Source organism: Prorops nasuta, unplaced genomic scaffold (genome assembly GCF_024137725.1).
Source record: "Prorops nasuta isolate Cenicafe-Biocafe unplaced genomic scaffold, Cenicafe_Pnas_1.2 PNAS00009, whole genome shotgun sequence".
Lineage (NCBI taxonomy): Eukaryota > Metazoa > Arthropoda > Insecta > Hymenoptera > Bethylidae > Prorops > Prorops nasuta.
Window position 1 is genome coordinate 5277608 of NW_027116806.1, and position 26116 is coordinate 5303723.

General features: G+C 40.1%; 4 protein-coding genes across 5 annotated transcripts; 2 read left to right on the plus strand and 2 right to left on the minus strand.

The window, feature by feature from the left end:
- Positions 1-2: 2 nt before the first annotated feature.
- On the minus strand, positions 3-1640 carry LOC136776046 (G/T mismatch-specific thymine DNA glycosylase-like). The gene has a single exon (XM_066731368.1). It carries the CDS (start codon positions 1260-1262, stop codon positions 24-26), a length of 1239 nt encoding a protein of 412 aa, XP_066587465.1. The 5' UTR covers positions 1263-1640; the 3' UTR covers positions 3-23.
- Positions 1641-1798: 158 nt separating this feature from the next.
- LOC136776055 (protein CDV3 homolog) lies at positions 1799-4620 on the plus strand. The gene is made up of 3 exons (XM_066731378.1): positions 1799-2143; positions 2474-2901; positions 2975-4620. The coding sequence occupies exons 1-3, from the start codon at positions 1967-1969 to the stop codon at positions 3111-3113; spliced, it is 744 nt and encodes a 247-aa protein (XP_066587475.1). The 5' UTR covers positions 1799-1966; the 3' UTR covers positions 3114-4620.
- Positions 4621-4711: 91 nt separating this feature from the next.
- Positions 4712-6419, minus strand: LOC136776056 (putative gamma-glutamylcyclotransferase CG2811). 2 transcript variants are annotated; one of them, XM_066731380.1, is made up of 4 exons: positions 5583-6419; positions 5296-5445; positions 5089-5210; positions 4712-5018 (listed from the first exon to the last, which is right to left on the minus strand). In XM_066731380.1, the coding sequence occupies exons 1-4, from the start codon at positions 5790-5792 to the stop codon at positions 4982-4984; spliced, it is 519 nt and encodes a 172-aa protein (XP_066587477.1). In that variant the 5' UTR covers positions 5793-6419; the 3' UTR covers positions 4712-4981. The 2 variants fall into 2 exon arrangements, with proteins under 2 accessions (XP_066587477.1, XP_066587476.1); XM_066731379.1 differs by having other exon boundaries at positions 4712-5210; positions 5583-6005; positions 6083-6351.
- A 353-nt stretch (positions 6420-6772) lies between these two features.
- Positions 6773-26018, plus strand: LOC136776053 (uncharacterized). The gene is made up of 11 exons (XM_066731375.1): positions 6773-7220; positions 10610-10865; positions 11422-11526; positions 11653-11875; positions 11954-12077; positions 12151-12238; positions 12347-12502; positions 12579-12739; positions 12821-12895; positions 14636-14778; positions 15424-26018. The coding sequence occupies exons 2-11, from the start codon at positions 10680-10682 to the stop codon at positions 23421-23423; spliced, it is 9261 nt and encodes a 3086-aa protein (XP_066587472.1). The 5' UTR covers positions 6773-7220; positions 10610-10679; the 3' UTR covers positions 23424-26018.
- Positions 26019-26116: the final 98 nt, after the last annotated feature.

The window sequence follows — 26116 nt, forward strand, 5'->3', positions numbered from 1 at the left end:
AATACTGATAATAAAAATAATTACTATGTTAATTTAATTCGTTTTGTATCTGATACATGCTCTTCAAATTTATTTTTTTCAGTTTTTTCTGAAAGCCTTTGTTTTATCAAATTAACAAAGTCTAGAGGTTTGTCATCTTTAATTGATTTCCATTCAGGAACTGATCTGAAAGATGCTTTAGTTTTTCTAATTCTAAGATTGGATGTTTCTTGCAATGATGATTCTTTTAAATTATTTGTTATATCATTATCACCTTTAGTTTTTATTTGTTCATGAGTTTGTTTTTCAGTTTCATTTTTGGTGTATTCATCAACCTTTAATTTTAAGAAATGCTCAGATTGATTTACTGTTTGCTCATCCTTAAAATCATCTTCGGAAATTATTTCTTTGACAATAAATTCAGTACTATTAGCTACAGCAACATTTTCTTCTGAAGTATCTAAAGCCATAGTATCTTTATTAGCTACTCTGCCACCATTCAAAAATGCAGACAAATTTTTTCTTCTCCACATTTTTGATGTTGTCGGTATTGCCTGCTTACATTTGCCTTCAAAAATAAATTCCCTGATATCAATCTCCTGTATCTCCCCTTTTAAGAAAGACAGATACTTTTTTAAAGCAGTATAAAAATGCAATTTATCTGTCATTCTTGGAAAATTAGAGCAACGAGCACTGCTTGATGGCACAACCCATATAGAGGTATCTCCAATGCGTTCTGCTTGGAGGCCAAATTGAAAACCAGATTTGCTAGTTATATTTGCATACACTTCAAAAATGCATTTGCCATTAAATATAGCAATTTTTGGTTTAAAAAACTTAATTTTCTCTTCCACAATTTTGGCACCTTCTTTAATTTCAAGCTTTTTCAGATCAGCAGAGGATTTAGTAGCCCTTTCTACAATATTCGTCAATCCAATTCCATATTGAAGAAGCTTATAATCCTCCTCAAAGCTAACAAACTTAGGTATTATTCCAGATTCATGCAATAATTTATAAAAGTGGTTACCAGGGCCAGCATAATATCTACCACGATGAGCTGCCATTAGACTTGGATTAATACCAATGAAGATTAAGTCCAAATTTGGTTTCAGATAATCTGGTAGTGTGTACTTTTGAACTTCTTCCTCCGAAAGGCCATCAAATCTATCAATCTTTTTCTTGTTAATAGCTTGAACCTTCTCAGGAGCTTTCTTTTTTAATTTACTCAAAGACAAAGCTGCCATAATTCTATTTAATGAATTTTTCCTAAAATCTCCTCGCATAACGTAACTAATGAGAATACAGCCATTACGCTTTAATGAATCTCTATTCTACTTAAATCCCCTCCTCGTTATAGCAAAAGGTAAATAAATCTGTCATATAGTTATATTGAAAACTCATATGTATGAGTACCAATAAGCACATAGTTCATCAAACATATTTATAGGTTAGACCAGATTGCAACTTGCAAGTAGGTTGGTGGGTTGGGGTTAGGTAACCTTTTTTTGCAAGTGCATTCTGCTAGACTCTCACCACTACTACTCGAAGTTTTTACAAACAAGTATTAAAACATTCTTCAAAAAATTCAGTGAAAAATTTAATCCACCTCTAAAATTGAGAAACATATATATTTTTAGTTTAAAAATTGATTTTGGAACGGATGTGGGCAAGATAAGATAGAGAAAATGGTTAAAATTGGGAGCTATGTTGATTTTTAAGCAGTGTGACCAAGCGTAAGAAGTTTTACGCATGCGTGCTGGTATATTTTTAGATTCTTTCGTTACCGGAGTAGATGGGCGATGAGAAAATGGCGTTTGGTAGTACTGATGGTGGATGGTTGGGTATCCTGGGCATTTCCTGTTAAGAATAAGGTCCATGTGGACAGGCAGCGGTGCGTGTAGAAAGTAAGAAGGAATTCTAAAAAACGTGCTCGGCGAGCCAGTGAAATTCTACACGTAGAAACGGAACTTTCGTCGGAAAACGAATAATGGCGGATCTCGATGATTTTTTCGCGAAGAAAGATCGCAAGAAGGCCAAGGGCAAGAAATTCACTACTACTGAGGAAATAGCTAAGAAACTGGAAGAGACGGGAAAACGATTGGAGAAGCCTAAGCTAAAGGAGAAAAGTTTGAACCCTGAAAGCGAAGAGACTCAAAATAACGAGGTAACCTTGGCCACCTTTCTATCCAGGAATTTATGGTCCATTTGTGACAATTTTTTTTTAAGACCGTTTATGGGAACGTGAACTATGGTGACATAGGACGCTGCCATGTTTGATCGTGTAAACGTCATTCCGTTTTTCTGCCCTTCTGAAATTCATTTACGTATATTCTTCTGCTATGGGAATTTTTTCACTTCAACTCGATTGGGTATACCGAACGTTACATAATAGATTGTGGTTGAATTCGCCGTATGGGGACACTTGAAATTTCATTTCTCTTTCTAACAGATGGTTTTTTCAAATTGATTGAATTATTCTTATGGGAAATTTCAGGAGGAGGATGAATGGAGGGAGTTTGAAGAGGAGAAAAAGGACTATACTGGTTTGAAAATTGGAAACCTGACAGTGACTGAAACTGTGGATGCAGAGTCGGAAGATGAAAGGGGTACAGCAGATAATAGCTCAGATGGAGAGACTGGAGAGAGTGGAGGCAAGCAATCAGGTCCTTGGAATAAAAAGGAACAGACTCAACCTCAACCCCAGCAGCCAAAGGTGGAAATCCCCAAACCTGCACCTGTAGCTCCTTCTGGAGGAAGCAGTTATGTACCTCCAGCATTACGTAATATTCAATCCAAGTCTGTTGATAGTCCTAAACAGAGATTGAAGAATATTGCTCCTGATATTAATAGCGAAGAATATTTTCCAACATTAAGCTCCAAGCAGCAGCAAAATAATGAACCTAGTGGACCATGGGGCAGGCGGTAATTTAATTTATTTCCTATAGTCTTATTTATTTATATGAAAATATTGTTTCAACCTAGAAAAATGTTGTAGGAAGCGGGATGAGGGTACTTTTGAGGAGGTACGTAACAGAGGTGGTAGCAGGGCCTATAGTGTACAAGAACCACAGAGTCAAGCACCAAAGCTTTCCTTGGGCAACAAATATGGGGCTCTTTCGCAAGATCAGAGCTGAAAGCACCCGCCATGATTTAATCAAATGACAAACAATCAATATTTAAATGCCTCTCCCCGTTTCGTGGCCCAGCTGCACTGCAGAACATTTGTCCTAGGATAGAATGTGGTGTACACCAATTAAGTGTATATACATGCCGATGATTTAAAAGGCTGACTCTCAAATTCTGGTTGAAAAGTGAATTGCATCGATGGCCTGAGCCTTAGACCAAGCATTTAGGTCAAAGGAGCCATTTGATAAGTGTAGTTATTATGAACCTGCATTTTATGTTGAAGACTTTAAACATGCTCAAAGTTACGTTGTATCGTTTACCTATTATTTCGTGCTCTTCGCCCACAAATGCAACTAACACAACAACACTTCCATATATACATACATACGAAAATCCGTTTTTTCACTTAATAATTACCGTAGCGAAGAATTTTTTACAGGGCTAATGTGATTTCATGTGAATTCAAAAGGGAAAAAGTTAGTAAAATTGTAGGGTGTTTAATGTTTTTTTTTGTATATGGTGCTATTCTTCCTTTAGCATGTATATACTTTACTGCCATGATTAATTGCTATTCATCTTTTTATTACAGTTAGTATAGGCAGAGAAAAGCGGCGTTTTTTTAGAAGCAAAGTTATTTTTTAATCTCGATCCAGCGCTAGATAGCCGAATTCTAATGTGCATTATAAAACGACTCGACCTTGACAGCGGGTGCGTTTCCCAACGTAGGCGCCGCGTTTTAGATAAATTGTATAGGAGATATATGCGTATATAAATATATTTAAATTCCGGGGCTGGGCTTTGGAACGGTGCAAAAGCAAATGAAGATATGAAAGAGAGATCAAGGAAAGCATATTATGAAATAACGATTAAAAAGCTGATATAAATAAATTATATATCGTCGCACGATAATGACCATTAAACGAGAAAGGTGTAAATCAGTCATACGCGTTACTTTAAATAACATTTAACTGATAGCAAATGAAAAAATAAAATTAAAAAAAAATTAAAATTAATGCCGGAGGCGTGTACACTCTTGTTGATGCTTGTGTTTAAACATTGTTGATTTTTGTTCCGTGTCGAAGAAGGTTGGGCGAATGTGCTTCCTGACAAACAAAGCACCTATCGTGTTACTGTTAAGTTTTCTTAACAGCGCAAGATTAATATCGTGGAAAAGATGGAAAAATCCTTGTACAGTTTAAAATTATTTATAATAAATTTTCTAGAACTTTCACACATGTTTTACAAGGATCATATAATTTTCTGAGTTCTATGTGTCGTACCTATTATTAAAGTATTAGATGGTGTGTAAAAGTCTTTTGCAAGATATATTTTGTCTCCTAAAAATGAACTCTCCGGAGAACTTCCGGTCGCACATGAATGGCAAAGGCGTGTCTCTTGTCTCGAACGAGAAAAGGATATAAAACAAGAATTTATCGTGGAAAGATCGTTGTCCTTGGACACGTTTGCCTTTTGTTACAGAATATGTAGTTGAAATTAAAGCAATTTTATCGTTAATCTTAAATGAGAAAAGCGGAAATGTCAAGAAATGATGGGAGAGACTGTGATGTAAATATCACTAATGGATGACGAATTTAATAAAAGTCAATGAAGAGTAATTCTTTTGTATTTTCTTTTTTTAATTCTATTCTCATTAGAAATTCCATGTATTACTGATTAAAACTATCGATTGACAAACAGAAAGAAATTCAATGAAAGCGTCATTGAAAAGCTCGTCTGTCTTTTTTCTGTAGTATATGAATTATTATTGACATCTGTATCTACATATAATACAGCTGATCTTTGCATCTTACAATTGTACATATTCGCTATTTGTTATAATTATATGTAAAATTCCGCTTAGTTTAGTTTCGTCTTTTTACAGCAGATCTTCGAGCGTCGCCGTGTTTTCCTCGCTGGAAATAGAATCTTGAATATGATTATTGAACTTCTTTTCGGTGATTATAATTGGGATCTCGAAGGTACCTCTCTCCATATTCCAAACCGTGACTTCCTTTACTGCTATACGTAGGAAAATGCTCTTGTACTAATAAGGAATCTCTGAATTTTGGCAAAAAGTATATCCAGGCCTTTGTCAAAGTTCCTACCTGAAATTTATTTAGATATTCGTTTTACGTCAATTATACAAAGAATATTTATCAATTAAGTGAAATTAATTCTCATTAAAATTACCTCAGCAAAATTAGCTTTTGATTTATAATCGGCATCTGTAGCTAAATAAACCTCTTCCTCGCTTCTCACATAAAAATTAGGATGCTCTTCAAGTTCGTCTAAACTTTTTAACATTTTTGTGTCGACATCGTACAATTCACCGAATATTTGCTATGTAATTAAGCAAAAGCTATACTTATATGAAATCTAATTATCTTTGAGACCTTTGGTTTATAGATCTCATAACGATTAAATGGTAACAAAATGTTCCAAATTTAATTTTAAGTTTTTGAATTATGTCAACTTACATGTCCAACGTGTTCTTTTCTCAACAGAAAAGGAATATTGTATTTGGTAGCAATTACCAAAGGATAAGGTTTCACGGTCTTCCCGATACCGAGAAACTTGGCGAATCCTTTAGTAGCATCTTGTATCAATTTGTGATTGGGTTCTCCTCGTTTCAAGGTCCCATAAACAAATACGCGATGCAGAGGACTCTTAAATAAATTCTCATACATTTCTCACTTTATTCTTAATGATAAAAGAATTACCTTCCAATGACGCAGTTTATGAATTATTTACCAAATTTATATTAGTGTTTGAAAGCGTATACGTACTTTATCACCTTCGTCGATGATAAAATTTATTAGAATAATTATTCTATATTTCGAATAATTATCAACCGGTAGGTAAAGTTTGTCCAGTTTCAAAACTTGCAACAAGATGTCGTTCTAGGGTGTTAACCAAAAAAGGAAGTTTGGGTAAAAATGGAAAAACTTGGGAACAAAAATTTTGATAGCACGATCACCTTCAATGCCTTATGGTTATTCTTAAACTGTAAGATTCGATGCGATGATTTCTTTGCGGAAATTTGGGTAAATTCCTTATTCTCGGCTCACTTTTTGTTAAGTATTAATTCTTTTTTTAACCACGAACAATACAATAGTTTGATAATCGCCGGGTTGAATTATATAAACGTAAAGATTAATGCACGTCAGGTGTCACTTGTGTATCTGTATTTTATATATTCAATATAGACTTAAAAAATATAAATTGCTGCAAATCATGCTTCATATGAAATAAGACAGACTAGATATTTTTTGGAGAATTGATTTGAAAATATTCCGTTAACTGGAGTGATCTCAAAAAAATGTACATGTCTTTTCTTCAATAAAAAAATTAGTATGATAATGTGGTAAAATATAGTTTGTAGTTTTTACAAAAAAAAACAAACTTTTCAAGAAATTGGAAAAGAACAGAAACCTTCCTACCTGATCTCTTATAATTGCAGATTGTGATTCTGAGCATTACAAGTTCCAAGCCTGTCCTGTAGCACGTAGTGATGCTGATGCACCATCAATGGGTAAAGATGCTTGAGATTTTACGGGAGGTTATTTTTTTGACCTGTAGACGTCGTTGCTGATGAGCTCCCCTCCCTAGTGTCAAGATTAAAATTGTGGTGCATTGAAGTCTCTAGGTGGTTCATCGTTATGGACGCTATAGTTATTGCCAGTCGCGCCCACAACTCAACTCGATCGAAATCCTCGAAAAAATCCCCTCTTCTCGCATAACTGTAAAATCCACCTTGATACCCTAGCAAAATCCAAAAAAATTGTGCACCAACCCCCAGGAAGCTTTTTCCTCGCTGCACTTTGAAACTTGAGATGGCCAAGTTGAGAACCGCGGTGTTAATTCACGTTGAGGAGGAGATCCTTGTGGTGTGATGAGGCCAAAATCGGAGTTACTGACAGTAGGAATCGTCCAGGAGTGTATTAGAGAAGCAAGCGTCTCGGATGATCTTCTAGGAGTTCCTGGACGATAAATAGGAAGTGCCGGTTTTATTCCGGTTCCGGTTTGCGAGTGATCAGTGATCAGCCGTGATCAATGAACTCTGCTTCTGTGTGTTTTGGGGCGTGCTGTGAGTGATGATGTCCAGGCCGGTTTGCGTAAGTATTTTCTCATTAATTGTCGTTACATACCAAAAATTCAACTTTACCCTCATCCAGACTTTCTTTCCACTGATCTATTCAAAAATGTCTGATTTATTGCACTAATTTTTATCTTTATCTCTATCGCGTCTAACTAGTCTCGTTAATAATTTCTCTTAATTGCAATACGTATTTTTTAGACATCCTGTTTTTTCAAACCACTTTATGTTAAAAACGATTATTATCCTCTTCCCCGCTAGTCTCGTTCAACATTCATGAATTTTGTTGCTTCAATAGTATCAATTGTTTTCAACTACGTCAAACTATTTTTTGTTTTGCATGGTCGGAACCGGTTTGTGCACGCATTGTCATCCATGGCTTCTCCTAAAAACCAAATAATCCCATTTACCTAACCAAATTAATAAGTCCAATTAATATGAATGTTAAAGCACAGACATTACGAATTAAAGTGACATGAAAATGTACTGACTAACAGTAATTTGATTCAGCTATTTCATTAATATCGATCCTTCTTAAGAAGTTTCAAGTTTAAAAAGGAATGTTGGATTGTTAACGTTAACATCTTATTTTAGCTGAACGGCGTCCAATTACCATAATAATTAATTAAGATCCTAAGACTCGAGTCTCTTTCCGTTTCTAGTACTGTATCGTTTTACAAGAACCGGACCGGTTTGGGTATTATATTATATTTTATGCTTTATGGGAGCCCTAAAACCTTTTTCCGTCATTTCGTAAACAGACTCGATCGTAACTTTCAAACCTTTTAATTTGTTCGTTCATAAAAAGGTTTTATATCCTCTAATCCTTACACGTCCATCAGTTATGCCTTAACCTTTAATTACCGTATTCAAATCTGTTTATGCATTCTATTTTTTACGTCACTGCTATTTTCATTTTCTTACTCTATATTTTTATCATTCTTCTAATTGACATTTTGTGATGTTTATTTAAATGCATAACGTTAATTAGTAGATTAAAATAAATTCTATTTATCCTCTCTATTTAATTAATTCACTCCAAATTAAGCATTTATCCTTAACTTAATTAATAGTTCCAATGTCAGCTTTAACTAAATAAATTAGATTTAGCCACAGGATTTCCATTGCTGGATGATTTTTAATTAAATTTTCGTCGAATTTCCGATTAAACTTTCTTTATTGTAATGGATATAATTAGAAAATATTTATTACTGTTTAATAGTTGTGTCAGATTATAATTATGAGTGTTTGCTCTTCTCCAACAAATTTTATAACATAGAATTAAGTTAAGAAAGATTACAGCTAAATATTCAGCATGATAATGTTTCAGTGAAGTTTCAACGTAGAATTTTCTCAAGCATTCATTAAACCACGTTAGTACTACTGCGTGTTTGAAAAGCACACAGAGACAAGGAACGGGGTTGGAAATGTTGGAACGACTATTTCCGAGTTTACCAAAGAAAAAATATTCCCGTGGGTCTGCGCGTGTTTGTATCTGACGGGCGTTCGTGTTTATTTACCCGACCCTACCCTATGCAGATCTCCCGTCGATTGTATCTTTTCTCTCTCCATCCCTTTCAAGCACCGATAAAGGCTCAGTCGTAACATTACCAGCGATTACTCGACTTTTGTAATTGAGACAATCGCAGCGTTGACGTAATACAGTAATTTTTATCAAGGTTGAAACGCGTAAAAGCCGGTGCCTCACGTGAGCAGCTTTCTCCTTTAGTAATATACTAACCCTACCTTACCCTTTGCACCACTGTCACTGTAGCACTGTTCACTAGAATGCTTGTAGATAGTTTTATAGAAACGTATAACAAAGTTTCTTATGCCCTAATAATTTATAAAACTATTTATAAAAGAACGAGAATACCATCGCATGCGTAACACCTGATTTTTGTCTTTATCACCCTTTCATTCAAGTATCGATAAAGGCTCCGTCACGACGTTACTGCCGTTTAAGGGGTTAGATCGTTCTAGAGGCAGAGGAATAGGCATATTTTCTATTTTTTTTTTCAGTGGCACCATAAATTAAATTGAATTTTCAATATAAGGTCATTGTTGCTTAACTAATAAATTATAAGAAATAATTGTTTCTAAACGGTAATTCTGTGTGAAAATGGCTACTGCACAGAATTCTTCCATTGACACCCTTTTTTGCAGCGACTCTCGGCTGGATAGATTCAGAAAAGAATTTTTAATTTCGGCTAAGAAAACATAGTTTATTCCATCAATTATACGAGAATAGTTAGAAAAGTATGAGATCTTTTTGATTTATCACTTTTACGAAAATTACGTCTTTATGATTTTTTTTTTGTTCTAAAATCCTATGTAAAATGGTCAGGAAATTATTTATAAAAATATACAATATATTGAAAAATCTAACGTACGTATTTAAAGAAAGTAATTTTGAATATACAGTTAAAATTTGATATGAATCGGTCAAAGTTTGTTTGAGTTATGTTTCCGGTCGACTTGAAAAATGTCGTTTCAAGAGAAAAGTGTGTAAAGATATCGGGAGTGTACTATATTATATTAAGGGGCCTCGGCAAAGTTCGAAATTTGAACATGTAGCAATTTTATCCATCTATAAAATATTGCTATATTATTTTCCAGATGTTAAAGCAATAAAGAAAGAAAATATAAATTTGTTTCAAAATTGTAGAGTGATTTAACCCCGTAATTAATTTTTGTAAAAGACAATCGCAGCGTTGACGTAATATAGTAATTTTTATCAAGGCTCACTACAAACGCGTAATAGCTGATGCCCCACGCGGGCAGTTTTATCCTTTACTACCATTATGCAAACGCTTCTTTCGCTCTGTTCGAAAAAAATTGTATCGATTTTCAATAAATCATAGCTTGATCTGATTAATTTTTTTATAGCTATTTTTATCAAGGCTCTCCAGAAGCTTAATAGCCAACACTTCACATTGCAAGTCAATTCTGATTCTTTTATTTACCATTATGTATACACTACTCTTGTCCCCTTCAAATAACTTTTATCAATCTAATCTTCTGAATGATTTATATCTTAACTCATCTGATAAATAAAAATATCATTTGGAAATTGATATAGCATTCACTCTCCTGTATTTGTTTCTAATAGTTTTTATCACCAATGAGTGCATAAATCATTGATACGCATTGCACAATGGGTCCTTTTTATGGTCAACGGTGGTAATTGAATACATAAGGACAGATACTTTAAGAATACGAGATAGACCAATCTTTGTGCAGTAAAATTGGCATTCAGATCTTGTTTACTGTTGCATATAATAGCAATTTATTCATGATAGCCAAGAGAGTCATGACTATATGCCTCTAAAATTGATCATTTATATTTTTTCTATATAATTTTCTATAATAGAAATCATTAAATGGTTTATTTATAATTTTTTTTAGATGATGGTATATTTATAAGAAGGATTAGACAAATATATGGCGATTATATCAAGCCGTTGGATGATTGAGAATGAACGACATTGATAGTTACAACATGAAGTCAATGGATGGATCAAGAATGCCCCACAGTCATTCAACTCCAGCAGGTGTTGATGGTGGTAGCCGTACTCCACCAGCTACACCAAGAAAAGGTGGGAAAATGCTGGCAGTACGAGTTCAAATGCTGGATGACTCCATAACAATGTTTCAAGTGCAGGTAAAGAGACATTGAATTATGTAAAAATTTTATGTAGTCACTGGGAGCAGATTTTGCATGAGAGGCTTCTATGTGCTGCATTAGCCCACTACAATAGAATTCATCTAGGTCAAGGATACTTGACTCCCTTCCGAAGAATCAGGCTGGACCATTTACTGTCACTTGTTTTACCAATAGTTCTTCCAATCTTACTACTTTTGGAAATAAGAAATGAAATCATTGATTGGTTTTGTAAGAGTAGTTTGACATTTGATAAGGTCATCTTGTCCAGAAGCTTTTGTAGTATTTTATGTATATGCAGGAGTTCCCTATATAAGTCTTTCCACAAGATTGAACTATTAGAGCACACAATGTATTATTGGTCTACCTATCATTGTGTGAAGTGCACATGGATAGAAGTACATCCTCACTTATTGATTTCTTATACAACTTTGCTCACGCTGCTTAAAGCATTCTGTTTTTTCCTATGCAGCAAGAAGACAATATATAGAACAATGCTTAAAGACTTTGCACGTGCACTAAGAAACTGCTATTATTAACTCTTTTACTATTTCAGGCTAAAGCACTGGGCAGAGTATTATTCGATCAAGTGTGTAAGCAGCTTCATCTTTTGGAGGCAGATTATTTTGGTCTTGAGTATCAAGAACCTAATGGAACTAAGGTAAACAAATATTAGATTATCATTATATTTATCAGTTCTTCCAACACTAATGATTCTAATTTGTTAATTAATAAAGTTCTATTGTATACATATTTTATTTTTATTTATTTTATTATCTGATCACAGTACTGGCTGGATCTGGAGAAACCAGTCTGCAGGCAAGTAGGTCTGTCACTAGTCGACCCTCTTCTCAGATTCTGTGTAAAATTTTATACGCCGGATCCAGCACAGCTAGAGGAGGAATTTACAAGATATTTATTCTGTCTACAAATCAAACGGGATTTGGCCCAAGGTTTATTACAATGTAATGATAATACTGCAGCATTAATGGCTAGTTATATTGTTCAAGGTAATCTATAAATTACTATTTGGTTAAACTTCATAATAATATTTACATCAAAACTTATATCTTTACTTAATTATTCAGCCGAGTGTGGGGATTATGTAATTGAAGACTATCCAGATCACACATATTTATCAACATACAAATTTGTGCCTCATCAGGATCAAGAGCTTGAACGACGTATAATGGAAAATCATAAAAGACACGCGTAAGCCACAGTTGCAGTATAAATTGTTGTCGTGTCATAACGATTTGTACTAATTGATTAATTTATTTATCAGAGGTCAATCCCCTGCAGAAGCTGATCTCAATTTACTAGAAACTGCTAGACGATGCGAACTTTATGGAATGAAGATGCATCCAGCTAAAGTGAGTATTATGTAAATACAGTAGAACAGAATTCTCATGAAAAGTAGTCGGTATAAGTAATTGTCAATTATAATATGCAAGAATAGAAGCTACAAATTTTCATTACAGGATCATGAAGGTGCACCTTTAAATCTGGCTGTAGCACATATGGGTATAGTAGTCTTCCAAAATTATAACAAAATCAACACATTCAGTTGGGCAAAAATTAGAAAGATCAGCTTTAAACGAAAGAGATTCTTGATAAAATTACATCCTGAGGGTTACGTGAGTAGCTAAAATCGATTATTTGTTCATACCGAACTTAAACCGATTAAACTTGAAAACAAATAATTATCGACAGGGCTGTTACAAGGATACGGTTGAATTCTTCTTTGAAGGACGAAATGAGTGTAAGAATTTCTGGAAAAAGTGTGTGGAAAATCATGGATTTTTCCGTTGTTCCGTAGTTAAACGAGTGGTTAGGCAAAAAACCAGAGTTCTCAGTCGTGGATCTTCATTCAGGTAAATCCAATTAAGATAATAATAGTCTTTCACAGAATGGATTTGAGTCTCGTTTAATTCCCCCCTTTTTGTCTTCAACAGGTACAGCGGTAAAACACAGAAGCAAATCGTGGAATTTGTGCGCGAAAATTACGTGAAGAGGCAAACATTCCAGAGGTAGGCAGAGCAACGAGTAAAAAAATTTGTAATTATACGCAGAAAGAATGAATGAATGAAACAGATTTTGAATAACCCAGTAATTTGTAGGTAGTGCATGCGATTATGTACTGTCTCCCAACTATTGATTACTGCAACTGAAGTTTTTTCTAAAATTGCATCGAATTGCTCTGTGGATTAATCCTGTAATTTGTCGGGAGCCAGACAAATTATACAGGGTGTCATCCGAATAACGGTCAAGTCAGAAACCTAGGAAAGATGAGACCATGCTGAGTAAAAATGTTATTAGCATAGTCTCATTTAGGATGCTTTCTAGATAGGCTGAAAATTGACAGCGTGTGACATAAATATTACGAAATGTGACGTAAAAAGCTATAATTGGATTGGCGGGGAAATAAAATTATAACATTTCGCTGTAAAGGTATCGTTGTCTCTCCACTTGAACGAAAATTACTTTCTTGCCAACTTAAAATAAATATTGGTGTCTCACACACACAGTATCGATATTTAGATCAGCCTGAAAGCAGCCCTATTAACGATTTCCGGCATAACTGCTGTTTAGATAACACTTTGTACGTATATATATATATCATGAAATTTCCAAATTTCGTAGCTGTATTTTTTTCCACTTAGTGTATTGTATCTTGATCAATGTGTTGCCTGCTCGGACATGGGGTGGCGGGGAGTCAGGCTCATCATCAGGCACGATAAACCCGAATGATCAATGTACCCTATCAGAATAACCACTAATCTCTTGTCGCAGCCTAATAGCTTGAAAGATCCGACACCTCTCGTTCCACGGTTATTGAGTAACTTGCACATTTAACGATTTCACGTCAATTGCCAGGGTTTGATTGTCAATGGAAGCCATTCGGGCCAGTGAGCTCGATCGATTCTCCAACAAAAGCTGTAACCTTTCAACTGTAACCACGACCTTTACTCTTCTAGCTGCAAACCTATTCAGACATACACACACGCATATACCACACAATCCAATCTGAAACTTGGATATACCTGAACGTTGCACTTTGTTGTCGTGAAGAATCATAGATATTTTTCTTCGTAGACTCTGCGCTTTTTGAGCGTATCACTGATCAATGTGAATCTCGACTCTGTTCATTCACATCTATGCACGAATGAGATTACTGCACAATACAATTACCCCGCCGCATTGTAATGGTGTCTCGAGCAAATTAGATGTTTTTCTTGTTGAAGAGAGCACTGTCGGTGTGCATTAATAGCTAACAGCACTTTATACGAATTTCCCAAGCGATGTACAAACACATGGAATACAGAGATCCTGATCGAGATCCGCTATTCTCTCATTATATATAGCGAAGGATTAAACTAGACTGAACGACTATTATCGTTTTGGCTCTTCAGCCGATAGTCGAGGTCTCCCAGTCCATATCACTCGACGTCATCAGATTAAAGCAATTTCTAGCAATTCCATTTGCCTATCATGCAAAAGTTCACGAGTGGCTAAATTTTTATAATAGGAGAACTGACGATTGGACACGATTAATGGGAAAATGATAATTGTATGAGACTCGTTACTTTGTGAGCGAAAGGGAAGATTGATAGGAGTGGCAAAGATGTAACGAGGCATTTAAGAAAAAAATAAAAAAACAAAAATAATAAATAACTAAATAAATAATGAGAGGAAAAGAGCAGGACGACTCTCGACGATGCTCGGTTAGCGTAAGTCTGATGCTGAACTTGACTCTCTCTTGCTCGCAGGTCCAATTCCTTCCGGCAGACTAGCGGTGGTAGGGCATTGCAGGGCTCGGAGGGGGGAGGCTATCGTGGGGCCACTTCAAGCAGCTCCCTTATGGGCAGCTCCAGCATCTCTGCCCACCCCCTCCTCCCCCTCGGCGACCCTGGTATGTACCACGACCAACACCAATCTCCAAAAGCTTCTAATTCTCCACCGAGAAGAGCCTCCAGCACCCCGATCACCTCCCAACAAATAATCCACACTCATTTCTAAATACGTATCACTCAAATAAATATCCATTCCACTCATATCTATGTAAAAATCTTGGTTTGCTATCTGTAAATCTCTCTTCTGCTCATTCAAATCCTTTTCTTAATGGACTCTTATAAGATACATCAGCTCCAGTAGAGTAGACGTCATTGCTTTTTCATCAGCGAGGGATGCTTGCTATGCATTTGAACGTGACAAGCTTAAAATAGTGCAAGTTGTGCAAGCACTGCATCAATAAGGGAGCTTCTCGTGCGCACAAGTCGCATTGGCTTTCGTAGATGTTCGATTGAGAGATGCAAAACGATAAACCTTGCTTTACCCGCAAGGTTTATGACACGCTTTGCTCTGTGGTTTGTAGTTACGCGGGCTTGGCCCTTTGTAAGTAGAGATTGAGAGAGTAAAAGAAAAGGATTTGAGAGTGGACAGAGGCAAAGTTCGAAGGTAAATAATCAGTTGGAAGAATATACCAATGAGAATCTATAGAAAAGTGGAAGATTGTGTGTGGAACACGAGGAATGCTGAATGTTTCTTTACTTTGCAGCACTGGAAACGCCAGCTCTGTCGCTGTCCTGCGGTTCGATGACACTGGATTCTCCGACGACTGTGACGAGTGCCTCGATGGGAGGGACGATTCACCGTCGCGAAGACACAGCTACGTCCTTTCGGACGCTCACATCTATCGACGTGCATTCGCCAGCCACACCGAACCAGGGCCAAGCTGCGGTGGTGTCGTCACGTCAACATGCTACCAGTCAGCAGAGGATTTCGTCAGCAGGTCGTATCAGCCCCTCTAACAGCAGTCCTCCTGAATTCCCACCGCCAAGACCCCTGCCCCGTTACCCCTGGCAACGTTCCGTCAGCTGTCGTGAGTTGTACGCCTCGAGTTTCGAAGACTCTGGCAGAGCTCTTCCCCCAGAGAGGACCAAGGACACCCTGGATACGTTCCAGTTGCCCTCGCAGGGCGAGCTGGACAATCCAGTGACTCGCTACGACGAGAGTAATCGTTCCTACAGCGCTGCTAGCTCCAAGCTGCCCTCCCTGGACCACGACTCGGTCCCCGAGAAGGTCTACAGTAGCTCGTACCCGGGAACTTCGTCCTTGTCCACCGAGTCTGGCCACGAGGAATCTGGCCAGGCCGGCGATCTATCCCACGAGGATCTTTCCCACGACTCCTACGAGCTACTGGAACGCGAGCACGAATTCGAGTACCCGGAGTCCTACTCCAGTCCACGGGACGAGAACGAGCCGATGTCCGATAACAGCGACGAAGGCATCGAGCACGAGATGTTCCAGATGGACACGGAGATGGACTCCTTTGTCAAGCACAGATCCATCAAATCTAGCGACAAGCAGGCATTCAAATCCGTGCTCACGGAGATCAAGAATGCTCGGGCCAATTCCATTGATCGTTACCCTGGCAAACCCGAAGATTTCGTCGTTGAGTCTAGGATACAGAGATCCAATACGCAAATAGAAAGAAAATTCGAGACTAGACAGGGTAATTCTATGGACAGAACTCAGAGTAAACCGCCCACTGGAAAGGATCCCTCGAAGGATCCCGTGGTGATCCAAGTACACAAGCAAAAGATGTGCGTTCTTAACGAGATCAAGAACCTCAAGCCGAAGTACAGGATCACTCACGTGGACTCCGAGGTTCTCAGGGATGAAGGTATAATGAGGCCAAAGTCCCGGATAGACGATGACGTAAGTCCCGTTGAATTCGAGACTCGTGATTATTCGAGAAGTAGAACGGTTAGGGCGCGTAGTATAGCTAGTTTGGAGGATCATCCAATGAGGTCTTACGTGGAGACTGGTAGTTTAGGCAGGGATAAATCGCGCAAGCCTCGCTTCGACAGCTCCGAGAAGGTGGTGAAGGTAGATAAGAACAATAAACGTCACGCAGGTAAGGTCGAGTGTCGAGACGTTAGGAGACTGGAGAGATCGGACTCCAGAGAACGTAGGTCCTTGGAGAGGTACGAGCGTTCCATAAGGCGTTCTATGGAACGCTTGGACTCTCTGGCGGACCAAGTGGAACGCGTGAAACACTCCTGCGAGAGTCATAAGAGCGTGGAGCTGCTGGATCTTCGCAGAAGCATCGAGGAGCTGCTGTCGAAAGACTCCTACGAGATTCGCAGGAAGAGCGTGGAGAGAATCGATTTTCATCGTCATTCCAGTCCGTCCCAACGACACTCCGTGCCCACGGAACCGCGTGTCAAGAGCGCCGACAGATTAGAAAGTAGACGAGACAAACCGATCTTCGACTTTGAATCTTGCTACGACAAGAAGACGGTGGATCTGGTGAGGAGAGCTGCGGAGTGTCTGAAAGGAAACGACAAGCACGAGACTAGACCTTACATAGGTTGTTTGGATTCGAGGACTGGCAGGAGCCTCGAGTGTCTTGACCACTACGTCTCGGAGTTTAAGAGGAAAGCCGAGAGAAATTCCAAGAGCGAGGAGAGACCAAGGGAGAGGGACGACTGGAGGAGTTTGGAAAAGGCTAGGAAGGATGATGAGAGACGAGAAATGGAGCGACAAGCTGCTAGACTATCGTTGGAGTCTCGAACTGATACTGTAATTGGTGTCCCAAGAGAAATGGAGTACTACAAGTCTAAGACCGTTTTCACCGAATACGAGCCCAAAGTCGTTGGTGGAGTAGTACTTGGTTTCGACGAGACTGTAATGATTGGCCATACCCCTGTGGAGAGGACAAAGAGCGATCCTAACCCAGGGAGACAGAGGCTTGGTTCCAACAGCAAACGCCATATGTTGACGCATCAAAAGTCTATCGATTTAACGCCTGCTGATTCTGGTGACGAGGAGCCCTTCAGCGACAGTGCGATCACTCAGAAAGCTAATGCTGACATTCCTTATATTTTGCACAAACGTCACGTGATGAATGGAACCGCCTCCGACGATAGGTCAGAGTCTGATAGTGGGAAGACTGGAAAAGGTAAGGTACCCAAAGATTTGCCCAAACCTTTGAGAATGGTTTCTGATATTTCTTGCGTAGATCTGTCTACACTGTCGATGGAGAAACCTATCACGAAGGTATCCCCTGACAAGAAGAGCGTGAGTCCTAATAAAAGCCCGAGCAAAATTAAATCCATTTTGAGTCCTTCTGATAAGCCTAAGAGCATCTTGAGCCCTAGCTCCAAGCTTTCCCCTACGAGTCCGACTAGAAAAGATTTGCCAGGTAAGCAACTCTCGCCTCAGAAAGTCTCAGTTAAATCTGCTTCTTTTGATACTCGTAGGAGTGAGATTGTCGTTGAGGAGAAGGTTTTCAAGTCTTCCAGTTTGGATAAGAAGCCCTCGAGATTGTCGCCTGTGGAACCAGTGGTAATGATAGTTCCTGGGAGACTAGACAGGAAATCACCGAAAATGTCACCGACGGATCCCAATATTACAGTTCTCTCTTGTATAAGAAAAATGAAGTCTCCGGATTCCGGTTCTAGGAGTCCCAGTGTAAGATCCCGAGACTCCAGTCCAAAACCTTCGATAAGTCTTGCAGAAGTGGTAGTAGTTGGGATGCAACTGAAGCAGACTCTAGACCGGAAGGCTGTTGAGAAAGAGAGCTTAAAAACACCGGATGATAGTATGGAGAAGCAGGACAGTATCGAAAAAATGCCACTACCCGATATTCCTGCTCCCATTTTGGACGCTGAGATGCTGAAGAGCCTGAGTGAGTCGAGTGGACCGAAGGTCGAAGACGAGGAGGCGCTGCAATTTATAGGAAGGTCTAAAGTCTTAGAAAAACCAAGTATACCGGAAAAGACCAAACGCATTCTAGAGAAAATCGAGTCCAAATTCGCGTCCGGTAAAGCTCCAAGGCCAAGGATCGTTGACACTGGTCACGATGATTTTGTGGATCCTGTCGCCGATCTGCCATTGGACGATGTTCCTGTAAAACCTGAGGTGGAAATGGATAGCTTGAAGATCCCAGAATTTTCGCCATTCATGCTTAGGCCTCATGGCGAACCAATCAGATCCAAGTCTTTGTCATTAGCGGAGGAGAAAGCACCGATTGACACCCTGCTATCTCCAGAAAGAGAAAACAAGCATTTCGTACCGGATGTCTCACCGAAACGAGTCAAAAGAGCTAAGTCCGAGCCTAAAAAGGACTTTAAGAAACAGTCCAAGTCCTTGGAAGGTGATAAGCCTCCCCTGAAGAAAGCTGGATCCAAAGAAGCTCGTCTTTCTCCATCCAGTTCGAAAATCGACAAATCCAAGTTAAAACTGGGCGAGATGCCTCAAGAGATCATAATAATCGATTCCACCGATGTTCCACCAACCGAGGTAAGCATCGTGCAAAAGGGACGATCCAAATCAGTTACGAGATTACCAGACAGAGTATTCCAGTCATCTAAAGAAGAAAAAGAAGACCCAAAAACTGCTCGAGCGAAATCAGCATCGGTTGATGACGATTTGATCAAAGGCACGAAAAGTGAAAAATCGAGACCGAAATCTCTGGGTATCTCTAAGAGTCTTGGGAGTACGGAAAAGAAGGAGTCCGCTGAGAAAATTTCACCAAAGCGAATGGTTAAGAAAGCTGAAGCGAAGCTAGAGAAAGAAGCTCCAAAGCAGGAACAAAAATCGGCAAGGGTTAAGGTGGAAGCCAAGGTAAGTGCTGAGGTGGATAAAGTGCCTGAAGTAAGTCAATCTAAAGAAGCGAAAGTTGAAAAAGTGCCTACCAGAGAAGAGCAACCCATATCTTTTGCACCATCGACAGGAGAAGTGTCTAAAGAGGCGAAAAAGGCTCTTATCACTCAGGAATTGAGCAAATCACCTGTAGTACTACGAAAGCCCGGTCAGAGTCCTGTTTTGTTTGCTCGTGCTCGTCTGGGTCTCTCGGAAGGTAGTGGAATCGGAGCTCTGCAGAGACAAGGAGCAACCCAATCGCCAACTTCTCAAAGAAGGGCGAAATCCTTGGATGCTCCTGTGATATCCTTGCATAAGCTTCCACCAGCAAACGCGTTCTCCAGCAAAGACGATACAGTAGACATGTCCGAGGCCCAGGAAACTCTGGAAGACAGTAACGATGCACAGCAGAAACAGCAACAATCAAAAACTCACTCTTTGCATTTGGAAGTATCGCCGAATCACAGATCTGAAAGTACGGATCACACCACGGTACCAGAAATTTGCACGGATTCTTTATCTGTAACGGAAACCTCTGCGCAATATCTCGAGTCTCCCTTAACAGAATACAATGATATTGCTACCAGTGCTGATATAATTCCCTACGAACAAGAAGTGGTGCCTGCTGCGTTCATGAGTGCAAATGGCAAAGAAGCTGCAATCATGAAGGTCGCAAAGGTTGAGGCTGAAACCAAATTCATCGACCAGAGCTCGGTGGAGTCCGGGACTGAACAGGAAGCTGTGCAAGAACGAGAAATTTCGAAAAAGGTGAAAGCTGGTAAGGTGAAGAGAGGAATTCTTTCATTCGCCAAGGCACTGGCTAAAGCTGATAATGTAGAAGCTGCGTTGTCTTCCAAGGACAAGCAAGGTAAAGCAGCACCGACTAGCAGCGAGAGTTTGGAGGATTTTAAGCGAGAAGAGGCAAAAGTGCAAATGGAGGAAGCAAGGTTGCAAATGGAAGATATTCCTGACGTAAGAGTAACGCCTAGCACTGATGAGAGAGAGACTAATGTAGTTCTTGCAGGTATGGAGAACGATTTTGATGATGCAGATATGGTGAAGTCACCGATTCAAATTTCAATCGAGGAATGCTCCGATGACGAGGATGTAGAGGTTCCCAGCGAAGAACAGGGATACGATCATATGCTGGAGAATATGGAGGTAGATATAGAGGGTGATGGGGACGAAGATAAATGGGTAGATCGTCCATTGGACGATACCAGCGAGGATACACTGGATGCTTTGGATACGCAAGTGAATATGCGTGGTAGTCCTGACTCTCCGATAACCTCTCCTGATTATGGAGTGGACAAAATGGACGACAAAACTCTTGTCGAAGTCGAGTTAACGCCTGAATATTTGGAAATGCGAAGGGAGGATGAGGAAGGGGCCGAGGAGCTACCAGAAGACGAGCCACAAAACGAGGATAACCAACATTTATCAGTCGACAGGAAGATGAGACTTAGCACTGAACGTTCCAGAAGCGAAGAGACCAGCACGTATACACCAGATAGAGAGGATCCTGATTCGAGTTCCTGCTCCATCGCGAGACCTTTGGGCATTGGCTCGATCCAGCCCATAGTGGATAGACATGAAATCGCACACATAAGAGACTCCCGACCAGAGACTGGGAGCTCTTTAGAGGATGACAACAGTAGTTGCTCCCATCCAATTCAAACTGGAAGATCCGACCTCGGTTCAACTTGGAAACCTTATCCCCTCGAAAGCTCGGGTTCCAGCAGTCTGGAAGAAGGCTGGATGCCGAGGGACGAGCACATACAACAAGATCCCAGCAATCAGAACGAGGATAGCTTTCAAGAAGACCTCGCTGATTTTCCAGGAAGCTTCATTTACCCAATTGGTCCAGAAATTCTAGCAAGCTACGGTGCATTCTCTCTATCCAGGACTCTTTCCAGGATATCCGAAAGATCCACGACCTCCGAGCTAGATAAGAGTGACCTCGAGGACTCCTTCAAGCCCAGTTCAAGGTCACCTAGTTTGGACGACGAGTCGATGATATCGAGCGACCAGCAGCCATCCTTATCATCCGATCCACCCTCTGGAGCGGCCCATCCGTCGATTTCCGAAGACCGGAGAACGTCATCCGAGCTACCGGAAATACCAATCGATGTCACTGGTAGCGAGGAGGAAGGAAAGTCACCACGTACAACGAGAAGGTCAAGGTTACAGCTGCAAGCTTCCGAGGATTGGCCCTCACCACCAACCTCCCCAGTCCTGGAGACTCCTGTGGTCAGTCACGTGCAGACATTCTACATGGAGATCAAACCTGAGGAAGCAGTCAAAGTCACCGTTACGGACAGCTCGGAGACTCCTGGCAGAGCCGACCAGGGCAGTGACTCCAGTGACGAGAACAGAACCTTGCACGATGATCTTCACTCAGCTTTGCTGGAGGAGGGCCAAAGTTCAGCCTCTGCAATCACCATAGATGGCACTGTGAAGATCGCAGTGAAGCCAAAATCAAACTCTTACATAACTGGATCGTCCCACAGCGAAGACACGTCTATGGGACTGTCGATGTCCGATTGGTCTAGCTCCAACAACACCGTTAGACAATTTTGTCAGTACTCCGGTACGAAATCGGATGACAACTCTTTAGCCGATCTAGGAGCGTCCATTTCGGATTGGTCAGCTAGCACGACGGTAATACCTCAGCAATACTATTCCGCAATGGAGAAGAGTCAGAGCGACACAACTACTTCCGACAAAAGCATCACTAGCATGAGGCCAAATTCTAAATGTCAAATATCTGACAGCCCTCCGCTTCCACCACCTTCGCCACCCCCTCCTCCACTCTCTCCGCCATCACCTCCACCCCCACCCCTGTCTCCGCCATCGCCACCTTTAACGCCACCTCCACCCGGCTCGATTTTTCGATCCGAGAGCATCCACGAGGTGAGCGAAGGCGAAAGCATGAGTCAGGTGGATTTTGCCGAAGCCAGAAGATTTATCGAAAGTCAATTCGAGGAGCAGAAGCTTCAGACTGATATCTCACCACCGCGAATCACCTTCCAGAACGAGTACGACGAGACCATAGAGGGTGATTTTCATACCGAGGATGCTCCTTCTCCTCCCAGGTACGACGTGAGCGATGCGTCCTTGCCGATACCAGAAGAGGACGAAGAGGACCAGTTGTACGATAATGTTCCAGCCATGAAGTACACTAGCACGGATCAGATAAGGCTAGAAGTGGCACGCGCGGACAGTTCGGACAAGTCCGAGGACATGCACGAGAAGTATGCTGGTCTGGCGACGAGGACGAGATCCGCGGATGACGACTGGCCATCCTTCGAGGAGCGCAAGAAGAAGTTTGCGAAGGATGAGAAGAGCAACACCTTCTCCGAGGGTGATCAGGTGGCTATTAGTGCCAGAGGGAGAGGTACCAGGTCTACCGAAAGACCGGTGATGGTTCCCATGAGGACCAAATCGACTCCTTACTACTCGACGACGAGTCTGAGCGGGGAGTCGACGACCTCGAGTCCTCCGATGCAGATCAGGGCGCAGATAAGGACAAAGACGATGCCTTACTCGACGAGTCGAAGTCCCCAGAGCGAGGGTGACACCTCGTCGAGTATGGATAGTCCTGCGCACACTCCTGATCGTGCTCAGAGGGCCTTCAGGCGTAAAAGGCAGCCTAACAACAAGCCTAAGCGACGACACAGGGTGGTCGTTGACCTTGAGGTGAAGGATGGACAAATCGTGTCGAGCACCGATTCTAGTTTTGATGTGGCTAACCTGCCGCCTCCTTTGCTACCGGATGCAGCATCGCCTCCGTATTTGGAGGAGGAGGAGGAGGAGGTGGTGGAGGAACTTCTACCCGAAGACGATGCTGACATCGATGACGAGGAATCCTCCGGAGCTAAGAACCGATATTCCAGGCAGCATTAATGTCACTCAGGATGCACTCGATCAGTGCGTTTCGATATCAACATATCGATGGGCTCACCATCAAAAACTCTGAAACGCGATGCAATAATGTTATACTGATTTATCAGTAGAAGCTTTCAGTCTGTGCATGAAGAAAATTTGAAGACGAGTGGCTCTGTGCCAGTTTATCGATAAAAGCCTTAAAAGGATATTAAACGACAGCGATAATTTGAACAACTGTGATGGTCCAGATCTGCCTAACACTGAAAAACAAGAAAGTCTTTAGAAGAAAATCCGTGCGGAATTGAACGCACCTTCGAATTGATAGCTATAAGCTAGGAAATGTATTTATTGAAGTAGATAATCTTAAATTTTGACAAATGGAACGAGTAACTGCACGAGTCATGCACGATCGAGCATGAACTATCAAAATTTCTTTAAGGTAATTGAAAACAGGATCTAGTGATTAACGTTAAAATTACGGAATGTTTATTACAAGTTTTAGAGATTTGATCTACTTTCATATATTTATCTTGTAGACATTGGATCTTTAGAGGAGTCCTTAATGGTCGTCGACGATACAGTAATTAACGTTAAGCAGAAGTGAAACATTTATAATGGAAATGGAAGGGGTCGAGAGGTGCAGATTGATTAATAATAAATGGGCGTTAACGTTAAATGTCCTAGGTATATAATATTAACGATATTAAACAATATATATGATAAGATGCTAATGATAGTAAGGGAAATAAACATCGATAGTGTTTAAGGTAGATAGAGACGAATCTATGAAAAAGGTAGAAACCAAAATGGAAGAATCGATGGAGGAAAAGAAGACGAAAAATAAAGGAGGGAGTGATACGATTGGAAGAGAATAAGGATGAAGAGACAAAGATAGCGTTGACAGAGGAATCCAATGTGATCGGGACTGAAATTGGTTAAGTTTGATCGAGGATCCTCGAGTGGATCCACGTTGTTGCTGTTTTTACCATTTACAGCTATTCAGTTTTAGAGGACGACAATCATGTTATTGGGGAGATTCTTGCTGATTTCAGGAAATCATTGAGGGAGAAACGACTGTCTTAGTTCAATTCCGCCTTCTTAATCGGCGGGAGAGTTGCTCAAACTTAGATAATTAATAGAAGGATTTGCGTTGATTCGCTGCAGGCAGGCGGAAACGAGAAAAGGAGGGAGTAGGAAGATAAAGAGTGAGGGAAGAAAAAAATAACGTTTGAATTCGAAAGACACGAGTCTTGTCAGCTACGATGAATTGGATGTGCCTTGCTTGGCTCGCAAGGCCTGATGAACCTGAGCACTCGTGAATTCTTTAACGATAAGCCAAGTGGATTTACGTTGAGTCCCCGAGAATGTCCTTGAGATGTTCCTGGGACGTTCTTGACCATTTCCCCGAAGCCAATAGCGAAGCGTGGCTTGCTCGTCGAATAAAATTCAATTATTGTTCCGGACAGGACATATTCGACGTTCCACCTACGTTCCCCACCTAGAACACCCCAAGAAAACTCATTCGTTTCAATTAAATCGTGCCTAGTTTTTCTATGAAACTTAATTTTTATACCTCGCGAGCAGTACTTCACGAATGCTCAATGAGCAATCGTAATTCTCTTTTGATAGCGTTGCACTGTCATCGGTGATCTCTGGTATCGCGTGTGTATCGAGATAAAAGTAAAACTGATGCTCGAGAACCGTTTGGTTCCTTCGTTATTGGTAGTATCTCAGTCGACGAAAATGCAGCAATAAGTAAAGAGTGTACAGGAAGTACATAATTTTTTCTTAAGTTCTTTGGGTATCGATTGATGGATTGGTCAGCACGTGTGTACCAGGCAGCTTTGAGTTCTAGCGACCTCTTTCGCGAGTCGGCCGGCTCTTTTGCTCTGCCGAAAAATGCTATGAAATTTGACCAAAGTGTATGGGACGACTTAAAATTAAATAAGCCACTTCGTAAATCTTTTAGAGTAAAGCAAGTTTTCATTTTCACTGAAGAGCCGAGAGAGCCCCGACTGAATCCATTAAACTCGACTAAATACACCAAGTATATAGTATACACAAGCATTTAGTATCTAGTCTAATTATAAAAGTGGTTACCAAAGTAGCGGTTAGGGATCAAGTTATCGAAAAAGAGGATTGTGTAAAGCGTACAGCTCAGTTTTTCTTCTTTCTTCGTTTCAATCGAGCAAATATGAACGGGAGATGATGCTGGCAAAGGGAGACTAAAATCAACAAATATAAGCCCTAAAATGACGATGAAAAAGTAGAATTTTCTTTAACATCAACACGACAGTAAATTAAAAAGTTCTTAAATATGATAAGAGCAGCAACATAAAAACGTTTAGGATGTTAAAAGACTGTATCTGTATGATGACAAAAAATTAAAAAAAAAAAATAATAGATTCAAGGCCAAGAAATAAAAATGTGATATTCTTCGTTCCAATATTCTTCATGCTTCTTTATATCAGAGCTTATTCAAAAACAAATTACTAAAAAGTAACGGTACATAATTAAACTAGCGAGAAAAGAGTTAGAAAAAATTGAAATTTTGTTTATTATTACTTTTTTAAATCACAAAAACCGGTGCTGTTCATAGTTAATAAAGAGAATGGTAAGATAGCAGTAGTTTAAGAGAGAGAGGGAGGGGGGAGGAGGGGGGGGGGAAGGAGTGATTTAGGAATGTGGGTAAATTTCATACATTATTACAT

Coding starts and splice junctions, on each gene's coding strand:
- LOC136776055 (XM_066731378.1), top strand. CDS start 1,967: ATGGCGGATCTCGATGATTTTTTCGCGAAGAAAGATCGCAAGAAGGCC. Junction 2,144..2,473: donor AAGAGACTCAAAATAACGAG/GTAACCTTGGCC, acceptor GGGAAATTTCAG/GAGGAGGATGAATGGAGGGA. Junction 2,902..2,974: donor AGTGGACCATGGGGCAGGCG/GTAATTTAATTT, acceptor AAAATGTTGTAG/GAAGCGGGATGAGGGTACTT.
- LOC136776056 (XM_066731379.1), bottom strand. CDS start 5,792: ATGTATGAGAATTTATTTAAGAGTCCTCTGCATCGCGTATTTGTTTAT. Junction 5,446..5,582: donor GAAAAGAACACGTTGGACAT/GTAAGTTGACAT, acceptor TTAATTACATAG/CAAATATTCGGTGAATTGTA. Junction 5,211..5,295: donor CAAAAGCTAATTTTGCTGAG/GTAATTTTAATG, acceptor AATAAATTTCAG/GTAGGAACTTTGACAAAGGC.
- LOC136776046 (XM_066731368.1), bottom strand. CDS start 1,262: ATGCGAGGAGATTTTAGGAAAAATTCATTAAATAGAATTATGGCAGCT.
- LOC136776053 (XM_066731375.1), top strand. CDS start 10,680: ATGAACGACATTGATAGTTACAACATGAAGTCAATGGATGGATCAAGA. Junction 11,876..11,953: donor GGCTAGTTATATTGTTCAAG/GTAATCTATAAA, acceptor TTAATTATTCAG/CCGAGTGTGGGGATTATGTA. Junction 12,740..12,820: donor AGTCGTGGATCTTCATTCAG/GTAAATCCAATT, acceptor TGTCTTCAACAG/GTACAGCGGTAAAACACAGA.